Here is a 16,178-nt window from a genome sequence, read left to right as displayed (position 1 = left end):
TAGTTGATCTTCAATGACATTCATCCATGAACTCAGCCACAGGACAAGAGATAGCTGTAAATTCAAGGGTCATTAGGGTACATCACTTGTCAACAGCATTTGTTTGCACTTACATTAGACATTTATGAAACACACTGCCCTCTGCATGATTAGATGTAAATTTATGTCTGTTCATTCAACAAGCTGAAGATTTCATAAAATATATTTTTAATAAATATTTTTGAGATACATGCAAGCCAGATAGTTTGTCTCCATAACAATTTGGAAAGTTAACATTTGTATGCTACATATGAAACCAATCAACTTATCATAGCATGAATTAAATAAATTGTAAAAATAAAAAGTTCACTGATTTCAAGATTGTTCACTTTTTTTTTGTTTGATTTCATCTGTTAACATAGGGAAATCCATTGAGAAATGTATTCATTACAAACATAAAAATTACAATACTGATTGCTTTAATTTTTAATGCATACTGATCATACGAACAGTTTGTTACCCAATCTATCAATAACATTTATTTAGTAAAGTGCTTCAAACAAATGAGAATTTTGCCATTTGAAGAATAAAATGGAAGTTTCTTTTTCATACATGTAAATCGTAGAATTAACTGAATTTCATTGCATGACAAAGTCAACAATATAATAAACTATGTCACTAACTCCAGGTCCTATAATTGATCTAACGACAAATGTTGGAGAAGGAAAAGCTGTAACTTCACAACACTTAGCACAAACTGCCATTTTTTTCCACTTCCTTAAATTTTAATATCAAAAGAAACAAGAAATGGAAAATGAGAACATAGATGAACTAAAATAAAACAGAACAGCACTTTCAACATTACAGTGCAAAAGATACATAGTTCACAATATTTATCCAAACTGCTAGAAAAATTCGAAAAAAATAAATGACAGTAATGTATGCCCACTTGTGTGCTTCTTTCTGATCAGTATTTTTGTGTAGTGAACAAAATTACTTTAGACATCATACAACAGTAACAGATCTTAAATAACTCAATATAAAAAAGGAATTACCTGGCACTCTGTCAGTGTCAGCCCTGCTCTTCTGGGACTAGCAGATACCAGCTGCTCTCCTTTTGGACCAAGCTATATCTCCATAAATTGGAACTGTTTCTCTCTGTCCTTGCAGCCACATACCACCCAAAAACACTAAAGACAGGTTTTGCTCATATCAGTAGATGACGTTTATGGGGATTTTATTTCACAAACAATGTTGCAGGCTTCATTATTGGCTCGGACACTTAACGGATCCTGACACTACTTCCTTTTCAACCTCTACAAATTACATAGGTAAATTTATCCAGAATGCATTTTCATGTTTTGTGTGTGATGGAATTGCAAATCTGGACTCTGGTGTGTGATCTGGCATTTTGCAGCAGACGGAGGAGAGTTCTGGTCTCTATTGGTGCATAACAGTCTTTTAACCACATTGATTTTTAATTTTTTTTTCCTCTCTCACTGCACAAGAACTACATATGGTATCCATTCCCACCGGACCTTCCTTATCACATAGGTAACAAGCCACACACCAATTTAGATCAAAACTCCCTCCTAATCAATATAAACATGCAAAACTAATTTGATCCCTCACTGCCAGCTATGAGTGCAATATTTACAGTACCCCCAAAAGAATGAATAAATCAGGTATGTGGGACATCAAATATTAATTGAAGCTTGTTTATGTTTTAGTGTAAATGTCTAAGAAGACTTATTCCCACACTTGTTTGCCTATTACATAAAATGTCAACTTAAAGAAGGCACCGTACGGCAGATTACTACAACGTATTGCACTGTGAATGTGCAGCAAACACAACATTGCTTCTCTTAATTCTCACTATACAGAAAATTGTTATTTATGGAACAACTGGCCAAATACAGCAGCATCCCATTTACTTCTTAAATAATTTCATATGAATGATGCAACAGTTGTCAAAAGACAGTCTTCTCTTTTTACATATTTGCTACATCTGCCATTCATGGCATGTTTAACATAAAAGATTTATACACTATCGACGACCTTCCATATCAGCACGAAGCATTTCAAGTGCACGCATAACAAAACTGGTTTCACTTTCATTGTCTTTCTCTGCCATTTTTCCTGAACTTGCATGGTTGGTCTCATTACTATGATGATGTCGGTCAGGTACTATATGTATCTCAGTATCCGGAGCAGGGTGATGCGCATGCTTTGGATGCTTAATCCGTCCAAGCCAAGATTTGTGGCTTACTTCACATTCCAAGTCCACAATCATGCGTGTCAGTTCACGTATCTGTGCATCCTGACGCTCAGTAGTAAAGTAGAGTTCCTGTAAAGTGAAAATGTTACTAATACATGAAGAACAATCAATTCAACAGTAATTCAGAACTGCAAACTCTCTACAAATACAACACAGGTAATGGGGAAGAAATATGGAGTTTTCCTATCCCAACTTGGATACAAAAACCATACAAAAAAGGGAGGGAAACATTCCACGTGGGAAAAATATATCTAAAATATATTTACAAATGTCTGCTTGTGTCTGTGTATGTGCGGATGGATATGTGTGTGTGTGCGCGAGTGTATACCTGTCCTTTTTTCCCCCTAAGGTAAGTCTTTCCGCTCCCGGGATTGGAATGACTCCTTACCCTCACCCTTAAAGCCCACTTCCTTCCGTCTTTCCCTCTCCTTCCCTCTTTCCTGATGAGGCAACAGTTTGTTGCGAAAGCTTGAATTTTGTGTGTATGTTTGTGTTTGTTTGTGTGTCTATCGAACTGCCAGCGCTTTCGTTCGGTAAGTCACCTCATCTTGTGTTTTTATATATAATTTTTCCCATGTGGAATATATATATATATATATATATATATATATATATATATATATATATATATAGAGAGAGAGAGAGAGAGAGAGAGAGAGAGAGAGAGAGACACACACACACACACACACACACACACACACACACAGGGAAAACAACTTCACCGGTATCAATGGAGGGCTGGGGCCCATGAATTTACATATTTGGAAACATTCTAAAACGAAAGCATATGTGTTTTTTAACACAAACTTATGTTTTTTTAAATGGACCTCCTATATTTTTTCTTCAGCAATCCATATCATGACAAAGCACATACACAATGGCATTGATTGCATCACAATATTCCCATTACATCCCGAGATATTGAGATGCGAAGTTGACGCTTGAAACACCTGACATGCGCTGCTAGTGCATGTCCTGAGGCTCAGGCGTGAACCCCATGCTGCCCGTAATCGCAGCAGGATGGCAGCAGACCGTATTATTCGTTTCGGACCTCTTGATAAGTATCGAAGTGTGATTACGCATGTCAATCACATTGCGATTACGGGCAGCATGGGGTTCACGCTTGCGCCTCAGGACGTACGCTAGCAGCGCGTGTCGGGTGTTTCAAGCGTCAACTTCGCGTCTCAATATCTTGGGATGTAATGGGAATATTGCGATGCAATCAACGCCATTGTGTATGTGCTTTGTCATGCTATGGATTGCTGAAGAAAAAATATAGGAGGTCCATTTAAAAAACATAAGCATGTTAAAAAACACATATGCTTTCGTTTTAGAATGTTTCCAAATATGTACATTCATGGGCCCCAGCCCTACATTGATACCGGTGAAAGTCGTTTTCCAATAGCTGTTATTGTTCCAGAGATAATTTGGGTGGACAAGATAGCTGCGTAACCTCTTAGTTCATCCCTATGAAATCCCCAAACCACCTTCCCTACCCTCTGGCTCCTACCCTTGTAACTGCCCCGGTGTAAAACCTGTCCCATGCACCCTCCCACCACCACCACCACCACCACCACCACCACCTACTCCAGTCCTGTAACCCAGAAGGTGTACACGATCAAAGGCAGAGCCACGTGTGAAAGCACCCACGTGATTTACCAACTGACCTGCCTACACTGTGACGCATTCTATGTGGGAATGACCAGCAACAAACTGTTCATTCGCATGAATGGACATAGGCAGACAGTGTTTGTTGGTAATGAGGATCACCCTGTGGCTAAACATGCCTTGGTGCACAGCCAGCACATCTTGGCACGGTGTTACACTGACCGGGTTATCTGGATACTTCCCACTAACACCAACCTATCCGAACTCTGGAGATGGGAACTTGCGCTTGAATATATCCTCTCTTCCTGTTATCCACCAGTCCTCGATCTCCGCTAATGTCAAGTTGCTGCCACTCATACCTCACCTGTCATTCAACAACATCTTTGCCTCTGCACTTCTGCCTCAACTGACATCTCTGCCCAAACTCTTTGCCTTTGAATATGTCTGCTTGTGTCTGTATATGTGTGGATGGATATGTGTGTGTGTGTGTGTGAGGGCGCGCGCGCGCGAGTGTATACCCGTCCTTTTTTCCCCCTAAGGTAAGTCTTTCCGCTATTGGAATGACTCCTTACCCTCTCCCTTAAAACCCACATCCTTCCGTCTTTCCCTCTCCTTCCCTCTTTCCTGATGAAGCAACCGTTGGTTGCGAAAGCTAGAATTTTGTGTGTATGTTTGTGTGTGTGTATCGACGTGCCAGCGCTTTCGTTTGGTAAGTCACATCATCTTTGTTTTTATATATAAAAACAAAGATGAGGTGACTTACCGAACAAAAGCGCTGGCAGGTCGATAGACACACAAACATTACATGCGAAGTTGACGCTTGTTTGTGTGTCTATCGACCTGCCAGCGCTTTTGCTCTGTAAGTCACCTCATCTTTGTTTTTATATATAATTTTTCCCACGTGGAATGTTTCCTTCCATTATATTGATATCATCTTTGTTTTTAGATATATTTTTCCCACGTGGAATGTTTTTTTTTTTCCCCGCGTGGAATGTTTCCCTCTATATGGAAAACCACAAAAACTTTCTCACCTGTGTACCATGCAAGGGGAATTAACGAACATGTAAAAATTATCAGAGACATAACCATAAATGTGTACTTCACCTGTTATCAGTTTCAGCTACACTACGTAGCCACAATAAATTGGTATTATGCCTGTATACATGTTTAATCTGTCCACTACTCTGACAGCAAGTTCAGTAAAAATCTTAATATTTAAGTGGCAGTCCATGTTCAGATTAATGCTATTCATGGGAAATAAAAACCAGTCACAAATGAACTGTGATTACAAAGGAACTGTGATGCACATGGCTTGACATTGGGCTGATTCGGGACAGACGCAAGTTTGAATTGGATAAGAATGAGGCAGGAAAGCAGGTGTCCCCATTTCAAAGGGGGAGATTCCATGGTGACTCATGTTACATTTTGAAATCAGTGTTTTATTATGTTCACTTGATATCAATCTACAAACCGACATTTTCTTTTGTAAATCATCATTATAAATTGTGTTATTCAGGCAAAAATCTTGAAGTGTTATTTATGCAGGGAAGAGCATTAAAATTAAAGAACAAATATGTAATTCGTGTTGTGACTCATGATATAAATTTGGGACATCGTGCACTTTATGTCAAAACTGTCCTCAAACTATTAGTATGGATCTGGTTTTTATCACAGAAAATGCATATTAGGTTGGCATTCAAACAAGAGAGAGTTACACATTTGTAAAAATATTTATACCATATGAAATATTGTAATATACCGAAAAAGGCACGTGACAATGTTACATGACTCATGTTACTTGTTACGTCTTGTTTGGAAAGCTTTTTTGCTGCAACCAGAAAATGAAAATATGACATTATATGCCAAATACCTCCCCCCATGAACCATGGACCTTGCCGTTGGTGGGGAGGCTTGCGTGCCTCAGCGATACAGATAGGCGTACCATAGGTGCAACCACAACAGAGGGTTATCTGTTGAGAGGCCAGACAAACATGTGGTTCCTGAAGAGGGGCAGCAGCCTTTTCAGTAGTTGCAAGGGCAACAGTCTGGATGATTGACTGATCTGGCCTTGTAACAATAACCAAAACGGCCTTGCTGTGCTGGTACTGCGAACGGCTGAAAGCAAGGGGAAACCATGGCCGTAATTTTTCCTGAGAGCATGCAGCTTTACTGTATGATTAAATGATGATGGCGTCCTCTTGGGTAAAATATTCCGGAGGTAAAATAGTCCCCTATTCGGATCTCCGGGTGGGGACTACTCAAGAGGATGTCATTATTAGGAGAAAGAAAACTGGCGTTCTACGGATCGGAGCGTGGAATGTCAGATCCATTAATCGGGCAGGTAGGTTAGAAAATGTAAAAAGGCAAATGAATAGGTTAAATTTAAATATAGTGGGAATAGTGAAGTTCGGTGGCAGGAGGAACAAGACTTCTGGTCAGGTGACTACCGGGGTTATAAACACAAAATCAAATAGGGGTAATGCAGGAGTAGGTTTAATAATGAATAGGAAAATAGGAATGCGGGTAAGCTACTACAAACAGCATAGTGAACGCATTATTGTGGCCAAGATAGATACGAAGCCCACACCTACTACAGTAGTACAAGTTTATGTGCCAACTAGCTCTGCAGATGACGAAGAAATTGAAGAAATGTATGATGAGATAAAAGAAATTATTCAGATAGTGAAGGGTGACGAAAATTTAATAGTCATGGGTGACTGGAATTCGAGAGTAGGAAAAGGGAGAGAAGGAAACGTAGTGGGTGAATATGGATGGGGGAAAAAAATGAAAGAGGAAGCCGTCTGGTAGAATTTTTCACAGAGCATAACTTAATCATAGCCAACACTTGGTTCAAGAATCATGAAAGAAGGTTGTATACATGGAAGAACCCTGGAGATACTAAAAGGTATCAGATAGATTATATAATGGTAAGACAGAGATTTAGGAACCAGGTTTTAAATTGTAAGACATTTCCAGGGGCAGATGTGGACTCTGACCACAATCTATTGGTTATGAACTGTAGATTAAAACTGAAGAAATTGCAAACAGGTGGGAAATTAAGGAGATGGGACCTGGATAAACTCAAAGAACCAGAGGTTGTACAGAGTTTTAGAGAGAGCATAAGGGAACAACTGACAGGAATGGGGGAAAGAAATACAGTAGAAGAAGAATGGGTAGCTCTGAGGGATGAAGTAGTGAAGGCAACAGACGATCAAGTAGGTAAAAAGACAACGGCTAATATAAATCCTTGGGTAACAGAAGAAATATTGAATTTTATTGAATTTAATTGATGAAAGGAGAAAATATAAAAATGCAGTAAATGAAGCAGGCAAAAAGGAATACAAACGTATCAAAAATGAGATCGACAGGAAGTGCAAAATGGCTAAGCAGGGATGGCTAGAGGACAAATGTAAGGGTGTAGAGGCTTATCTCACTAGGGGTAAGATAGATACTGCCTACAGGAGAATTAAAGATACCTCTGGAGAGAAGAGAACCACTTATATGAATATCAAGATCTCAGATGGAAACCCAGTTCTAAGCGAAGAAGGGAAGGCAGAAAGGTGGAAGGAGTATATAGAGGGCTCATACAAGGGCGATGTACTTGAGGACAATATTATGGAAATGGAAGAGGATGTAGATGAGGACGAAATGGGAGATAAGATACTGCGTGAAGAGTTTGACAGAGTACTGAAAGACCTAAGTCGAAACAAGGCCCCGGGAGTAGACAACATTCCATTAGAGCTACTGACGGCCTTGGGAGAGCCAGTCATGACAAAACTCTACTATCTGGTGAGCAAGATGTATGAGACAGGCGAAATACAGTCAGACTTCAAGAAGAATACAATAATTCCAATCCCAAAGAAAGCAGGTGTTGACAGATGTGAAAATTACCGAACTATCAGTTTAATAAGTCACAGCTGCAAAATACTAACGCGAATTCTTTACAGACGAATGGAAAAACTAGAAGAAGCCGACCTCGGCGAAGATCAGTTTGGATTCCGTAGAAATGTTGGAACACGTGAGGCAATACTGACCCTACGACTTATCTTAGAAGCCAGATTAAGAAAAGGCAAACCTACGTTTCTAGCATTTGTAGACTTAGAGAAAGCTTTTGACAATGTTAACTGGAATACTCTCTTTCAAATTCTGAAGGTGGCAGGGGTAAAATACAGGGAGCGAAAGGCTATTTACAATTTGTGCAGAAACCAGTTATAAGAGTCGAGGGGTATGAAAGGGAAGCAGTGGTTGGGAAGGGAGTGAGACAGGGTTGTAGCCTATCCCCAATGTTATTCAATCTGTATATTGAGGAAGCAGTAAAGGAAACAAAAGAAAAATTCGGAGTAGGTATTAAAATTCATGGAGAAGAAATAAAAACTTTGAGGTTCGCCAATGGCATTGTAATTCTGTCAGAGACAGCAAAGAACTTGGAAGAGCAGTTGAACGGAATGGATAGTGTCTTGAAAGGAGGATATAAGATGAACATCAACAAAAGCAAAACAAGGATAATGGAATGTAGTCAAATTAAATCAGGTGATGCTGAGGGAATTAGATTAGGAAATGAGACACTTAATGTAGTAAAGGAGTTTTGCTATTTGGGGAGTAAAATAACTGATAATGGTCAAAGTAGAGAGGATATAAAATGTAGACTGGCAATGGCAAGGAAAGCGTTTCTGAAAAAGAGAAATTTGTTAACATTGAGTATAGATTTAAGCATCAGGAAGTCGTTTCTGAAAGTATTTGTATGGAGTGTAGCCATGTATGGAAGTGAAACATGGACGATAAATAGTTTGGACAAGAAGAGAATAGAAGCTTTTGAAATGTGGTGCTACAGAAGAATGCTGAAGATTAGATGGGTAGATCACATAACTAATGAGGAGGTATTGAACAGAATTGGGGAGAAGAGGAGTTTGTGGCACAAATTGACAAAAAGAAGGGACCGATTGGTAGGACATGTTTCGAGGCATCAAGGGATCACAAATTTAGCATTGGGGGGCAGCGTGGAGGGTAAAAATCGTAGAGGGAGACCAAGAGATGAATACACTAAGCAGATTCAGAAGTATGTAGGTTGCAGTAAGTACTGGGAGATGAAGAGGCTTGCACAGGATAGAGTAGCATGGAGAGCTGCATCAAATCAGTCTCAGGACTGAAGACAACAACAACAACAACAACAACAACAACATTAACCTTTCACTTTTCAAACACTATGAAAAATAATAAGAGCATGACATGTGGGAAAATGAACTGTAAATTCAATTAAAAGTCAGAACTGAAAATATCCTCTTGCACTGACAACATCATGTGGATTAATATTCTTTGTAATTTCATAATGTTTTACTGGCCATTTCCAATAGAGGCCAGCACACTCCATCACACTGATTATGTAAGAATTTCCAAAAACTGCATGTATTTCTCCAGCACTGTATTTACTGTCGTATTCCACTTTGTACCAGTCTCCAATTTTCACCCTTTCTATAGTTTCTCCAATAGGATGATCTGCAGCAGCAAAATTCTTTGGAGACTGTTTGTAGTACTCCTTTCTTGTAGTGAAAGCAGTGAATGCTTTTTATGTTTGGCACTGATGGTGCCAAAGAAAATATTTGAGCCACATTAAGTTTCACATTGATTCCTTGAATTTCATCAGCAGACACATGAAAAACCTGCATATTTGTGGTACTTGCAGCCACCTGAGTGGAAGCTGATGCATCACCTAAAATGAATTTTTGCTTTTTTACAGCATTCCTCAATAGCCATTCCGCAACTGCATCAATTCCATCTACGGCTCCTTTACCATGGCATGTAGCAAACAAGTTCCAATAGACTTCCACATTATGAAATTATTGAAATTGAGGTACAACAGCAGTAATATACTTGTTTTTAAACTGCGAGTCAGGTCGATCTGACCAGATTGAAACTACCTTCACATTTTCAGGTATACTTGACAGTAACTTGCTAATGTAAGCAACTGCAGCACTCTAGCCATGGCTTTATCCGGAGCACTATGTGACTTAAATGGCGACAAACTTGCTTTACTAGCTGGCTGATCTTGCATCTTATGCTGCCTATGTTTTCTAACCCTCTCCCTATTTTTGGCTCTTCTTTCTTCTACTAACAGTTCTTGCTTATGTTGACTTGCTATGTCTTTTGAGCTTCTTCCAGATGCTGCTTCTTAAATTCTTCACATTTTCCTTTACTCTTTAACTCACTCCCTCCCCCCCCCCCCCCCCTCCTACTCTGTCTTTCTGCTGCAGGTATCCTCCTCTTCTAACCTAAAAAGTAATACAACTGTTTTTACACTACAAAGTAAATTACTGAACAAGATAAATTTATCTCTTATATCTCTCTTGGTATAAAAACTTATTACATGAAAGTGGCTCATGTTACATGAAAGTTCATGCTGTTGTATTATATTATTTACCCCAACATATAATTTACGTTCTTCAGTTTTCTACTTTTTATGCAGTACATTAGGGTATGTAACAGTAATATAAATAATGATATGCTAACTCTTACCTGCCAATTAGTTGAAATGAAGGTCCAAAATCGCCAATAATTCCCACTCGCATCATATGAAAAAACATATGGCATCATATAAATGGCTACAAATTATGGAGGGAAAGCAATAATGTTCTCAAATCATTCTTGCCATACAGTAGTAAGTCCAGCCATTTCAAAAAAACTATATAAAAGTACCTAATTTTAAACTTTTAAATATCATGTGTCCTACTTTACATGGACTATCCCAAGGGCTGAATATTTAGTGAAACCATAGAAAATTTAAATCTGGGCAGCAGAACAGGAATTTAAGTCCGTGTCTTCTTCAAGAATAGTCCTCTTGAACGGAGTCCAGAGTCATGACCACTGAGCTCTCCCCCTCAGTATTCTAATATCAGTAGGAAACGCAATCTTTAAAGACAGCCAAATTGTAAGTTTTTTTCTATTATCCATGCTACAAAGTAACTGAACACAAACTCCACATTTACAAATTCCCATTAGTATTGTGAAGAAAGAGTATTATCTGTTAAGAAGTATCCATTGTAACATGTCTAAAAATTTTAAGTCTTATATAGTAAAAAGAATAGTTGCACAATTGTTAAGGACATTATACTAGATGAACAACTCCAGAAGGATTTAATCTGAAAAAGGAAAGCTGCATTCTAACATATTTAGTACGTGACTGAAAACACCAACTGGGGACTGAACTGAGAAAAAGGAAAAATACAAAAAAGTTACTGACTTTAAAATCATCTGTATAAACAATTTTGCTAAGTGGATAATCATGGTATACAAGAGTTAAATATCTGTTTGTAAGTAGTGGAACCTGTAGAGTTCCCTCTGTGCTACAGTGCTGTGGCCTAGTGACATACCATGGAGAAGTCCAAGACATGGTTTTTTGGATACAAGCAAATGGGGGAATCTGAGTTCTCCACATACGTCCTCAAGCCATACCTCAGCTGGTCTGCCTGTCTGCAGACAATTCATAAGCAGCTAGATTCTTTCATTATGGAAAAGACTGGAATAACGGTGGTCTAGTTGATAGTGATTGCATAGTAGATCAGGAGCAGCTGGTGTCATACTTTCAAATATGGGATAACAGGTTCCACAAAAAGGCTAACTACAAGGGTCATATGAAAGGCTCCAGTTGCTAGATGTACTCTGTTATTGTGGACAGGGCCTAATAAACAGAGTACAAGTGGCACTGCTGAACAACAAGGAACACATCCATAGCCTTAAGTGAGATAAAATTATTGTCTGATAAAAACTTAATAAATCCATTCAATCTGTTCCCCACAAGGTGTCACAGCAGAAACAAAGCATTTAGTTACCTCAAGCCATTATCCTTGATTTGTATGTCTGATGACAATGTTACTTTACTATACAATGATAATCCTAAAAATCAACATTGGAGAACTACTTCTAGTAGATGGTCTAAGTACAGTTCCAGGTACGGATGTACTGACTGAAGTCTGCAAAAATGCAGGACATGATATTTCATAGGTGAAAAACAGTACCCATGTTCCTTGGCCTAATCTTGTATCCTCCTTATAGCATTCTCAAGATGGCATTCTGCAGCACAGTGTGACGGAGAGCTAAGATAATACACACAAAAGTCATCCATTTATAATGGCGATGAAACAGTAGGACCCACAATGGTTATAACATCACTCACTGCAATTACAGAGGGTGTGGCATTCAGTACAGATCCATGTGGGAAGCTTGACATCCCCATCTCAGTGACAGGTCAACTTCAACAGTGTGAGATGCTCATCAGAGATTTGAAATTTAAACCAGGACATTGGCACAAAGACTGATGATCAGACAATGTACACCGCCATCTCTCCTCTACTGGCAGGTCAAATACTGGTGGTGAAGATCTCATTCACCACCAGGATTTGAACTGAGCTGAGACCACCATTGCACAGGCATGAGTTAATGACCTCAGCTACAGCAGTGGGTATGCATGGTGTAATGGTCTTTCGGAATTTTTCTGTTCAGAATGGTTATACAAAAAAGGTATTAACAAGGTAGTATACTACACAAAAATGCTTACACCGTTTGACTAAACAACTAAAGCACCCAGAAGGGGAGGAGGAAACAAAATGAACCTTCACAAGTTGAGAGGATGTGTTATGTTGTTTCTGTGATTATAAAATCAAGTCAGATTTACAAAGGACTCTGTGTTATGTACCCAGTTATCATTATGGTATTGCACCCCCTTTGGATTGGATGTATGCCCCAGTTGGGAAGGGTGTCAAAGCTGTTGTATTCACTCCTGGGGCAAACTGACCACAACTGTTACAATGGGCCCTTGATATCCTGGATACTGGCACTGGGATGGAGTTGATGTCTGAGATGGTCCATACATTCTATTGGGACAAACCTGGAGAACACACTGACTATGGGAGTACCTCAACATCACGAACACAGTTCATGGAGACACCTGTTGTGTGGACCAGCATTGTCCTGTTGAAAAATGTCACTAAGATACTGTCACAAAAGTGGTCACATATGAGGGGCAGGATGTTCATGACATGCTCTTCCCTCAGTCCTTACTAGCTGTGACCTTAAGTCATACCTAATGGCTCCCCACACCCTGACACCAGCAGTAACACCACAGTGCCTCTCCAAAACACTGGAATAATGAGACCTCCGCATACTATTGCCATTCTCACTGACTGGGATGACCCAGTGTAGCCCAACAGAGTGATTCATCACTGAACACAATGTGACACCATTCAACAGTAATCCATGCTTCCTCATCACAGTAGCAACACTGGACAGAGCCATTTGTGTTGTGGTGTCAATGGTAGTCTATGCATGGCACACCAATTTCCTTGCTTGGCTGCTACTAGTCTCCGACCAATGGTGCAGGAGGGCAAAGAATATTGCAAGGAGTCCATTACTTGTTCTTCAGTGGCAGGTGCAAATTTGAAAGGCTGATGATTTGCTTAGTGCACAATATGATGGTCCTTACTTGTGGTCAGATGTGGCCAACCAGAACCTGTCCTCAGGTTTCAATACAGTCCAACATAGGACCCACTGTCACAATTAAATTCCCCACAAATCTGGATATTGTATGATTCAACCAGTCAGTCAAATAGAGACCTGCAATTGGCTCCTTTCAAACTGTCAGGTGCTGAAAATGTTGTCTCGTGTGAGTACACTGCACCTCCATGTTCCTCATAGTGAACATTCAACTACTGACACTTCTCACACCCTTTGTACACACTAGGAAGCATAGTAACGACATTAAATATGAACAACACTAATGCACCATGGTGGCCATTCCACCTATCATAGACAATCGTAACTATAATCATTTATGTATCATCTGATGGTGTACCCGTGTACAAAGTGGCACATTCGACCATGCCTTCTGTGTGCTTCACTTTTTTTGTAAGCCAATGTACATCATTTAAAGAGTGATTGTTTTGATTGAAAAATAGTATCCTACTCATTTGTTATTACTGTCAGGAGTTTTCATAATTAAAGTATTAGCATTTTTTATAACTAGCATGCAGAACTCTCTCTCTCTCTCTCTCTCTCTCTCTCTCTCTCTCTCTCTCTCTCTCTCTCTCTCTCTCGTGTGTGTGTGTGTGTGTGTGTGTGTGTGTGTGTGTGTGTGTGTGTGTGTGTGTGTGTGTGTGTATATATATATATATATATATATATATATATATATATATATATATTTGTTTTGCTGTCTAATTTATTAGAAATATAGCAGTAGTCAAAATTAGTGCACTGTAAACTGAAATCAACAAATGAAAAATGAAAAGCTTGTAGCAGGATTGGTAGTCATGTTTGGCATTGCACGCGTAATATACCAGACAAGTTTATTTTAGTTATGTAGACACATTTGGTTTGCTGAAGTACTAAGCATGAATGTATTTCACAAAATGGTTTTCTTTATGGGCACAAAATCAATACAAGATTCATTGCAATCAATAACATTTATATGATGCCTTAATTTAAACTTAATTGTTACATGATAGATAAAAAAAATGTACACCACCTGTATTGTATAGTGAAGTGTATCAAGCTCCTCTTTACGAGCCTGTTCCTTTGCAGTTTCCTTCCTCGTCTGTCTATTATACTCTATGTACAGTACTCCAGCAGCAACTCCAAATATAATTCCTTCTCCCACCAGGTTGGCACCTAGCTCTATGGCCATTGCTTCATTCAGGCTTGGAATGTTCACAGGTTTACCCAGGTTCATTATCCACATCTTTGCTTTCACCTCGCACCAATTGTAGACTGCAGGTCAGGTACAGAGATGGCTATTAGAATGGACAAAATGTTTATATTATTTGCACACTATGAGAGAAGGTTTAGGGTTTTTCACGGCTTCTAAACAGGGCAGTATTAACATGGATACACAAGAAAATCATCTGTGGTTTAATTACACAGTTACACACATCTTCTCCGTGAAAATGAACAAAAATGACAGCCTTAGTAAACCATGGAATAAAAACACACACTTAAATGGGAATAAAATTTTGACAACGCTGTGAAAACAATATTTTTTTTATAGCTGGAGGAACTTCGCATTTAGGTACCTTACAACTGTCCTTAAACACAAATTGCAATTTTCAGTTTATTAGTGACAACTAAGGATGTGTAATCTGCTCTGTTTACATTCCAATTAGGAAACTAATTTACTTACACTGTGCTGGTGGCATACATATGTAAGTGCGAAAAAAAGGGCTAGCCTTCGCGCGCTCTTTGACAGCATTTGCTATTGGTTTACTTATTTGTCGCAACAGTAAAGAGCCGAGTTTGGCTATTGGAAAAGCACCGACTACCATTTCTACGCGTGCAAGTTCAGTTCGGCATACTAGCCGCCAGGCTCGCCAACCCAACTGAAACTTTTGGAAGATATGCAAAGTCCCTGAAGTGCAGCTACGGCTACAAAGTTAACAGTTTTGGCGGGACGTTCGAATTTCCATGATTTTACGCGCCGTTCAACACGAAGACAGTCTGATTTGTATAGCTGCTCACTATATTGTATTATCATTGAAAAATACATGAATAAGGTGAAATTAAGTGCAATTCTTAAAGTGCACCTACTGCATGACATATATTCGTTCTTAACTGATTCCAAAATCGCGATATGGTAAGTCGCTTCTTGTTTGATTTGATTTGATTTATTATTGGTCCTGTAGATCATACAATTTGTACAGCAAAGCACATCATGATATAGGACAAATTGTTGCACATCACTCGCACTGACGCCGCTTGACATAATTTGTAACCGTTTTAATTATGAGTTAACAGAAAATACAACTTATAAAAACAGAAGAAAATACAACGCTGTAACGGAGTCCTAAGCACAAATTCAACTTCTTCAAATTGAAGAGCTGGGAGCAAAAACATGGTACCCCACACTTTGTTAAAAATTGAGCTATGATAAATCTGAGACTGTCCATGTGATAAGCCACCAGGATACCCAGTAGTTCCAGCAAAAACTCAACAGATGGCAGAGTAATACATATTTTTCTGAGCCACAATTGCAGCATCTAAAATTCATACGGTGGCCACAGAACAAGAAAAAAGACGTTGGCATCCCACAGACGCAATGGGAGGGTCGAGTGGGATTTGTACCTCTAAAAGGCAAAGGAAACAGAGAATGTAATTGAATTATGAAGATCTTAATTATAGTAATATATTGTTTGAAGAATCTGGCAGTGAGTATACTTCATCCAATGACGAAGAAAGCGATGAAGATCGTAATATCACCAATGTAAATACTTGGCTCAGCATACATTTAGCTTATGTTGGTTAACATGTTTTGATCTTGGAAAACTAATCACAT

At 39.0% G+C, this 16,178-nt stretch overlaps 1 protein-coding gene across 1 annotated transcript; it reads right to left on the bottom strand.

Moving 5' to 3' along the window:
* Positions 1-281: 281 nt before the first annotated feature.
* Positions 282-15,246, bottom strand: LOC124623319 (putative OPA3-like protein CG13603). Its single transcript, XM_047149028.1, has 3 exons — positions 15,030-15,246; positions 14,379-14,620; positions 282-2,326 (listed from the first exon to the last, which is right to left on the bottom strand). The coding sequence occupies exons 1-3, from the start codon at positions 15,169-15,171 to the stop codon at positions 2,027-2,029; spliced, it is 684 nt and encodes a 227-aa protein (XP_047004984.1). The 5' UTR covers positions 15,172-15,246; the 3' UTR covers positions 282-2,026.
* Between the last annotated feature and the right edge of the window lie 932 nt (positions 15,247-16,178).

This window comes from Schistocerca americana, chromosome 1 (assembly GCF_021461395.2).
Source record: "Schistocerca americana isolate TAMUIC-IGC-003095 chromosome 1, iqSchAmer2.1, whole genome shotgun sequence".
In the NCBI taxonomy this organism is placed as follows: Eukaryota; Metazoa; Arthropoda; class Insecta; order Orthoptera; family Acrididae; genus Schistocerca; species Schistocerca americana.
Note: the sequence above shows the minus strand (reverse complement) of the source record. Positions and strands in the feature narration are given on the sequence as shown.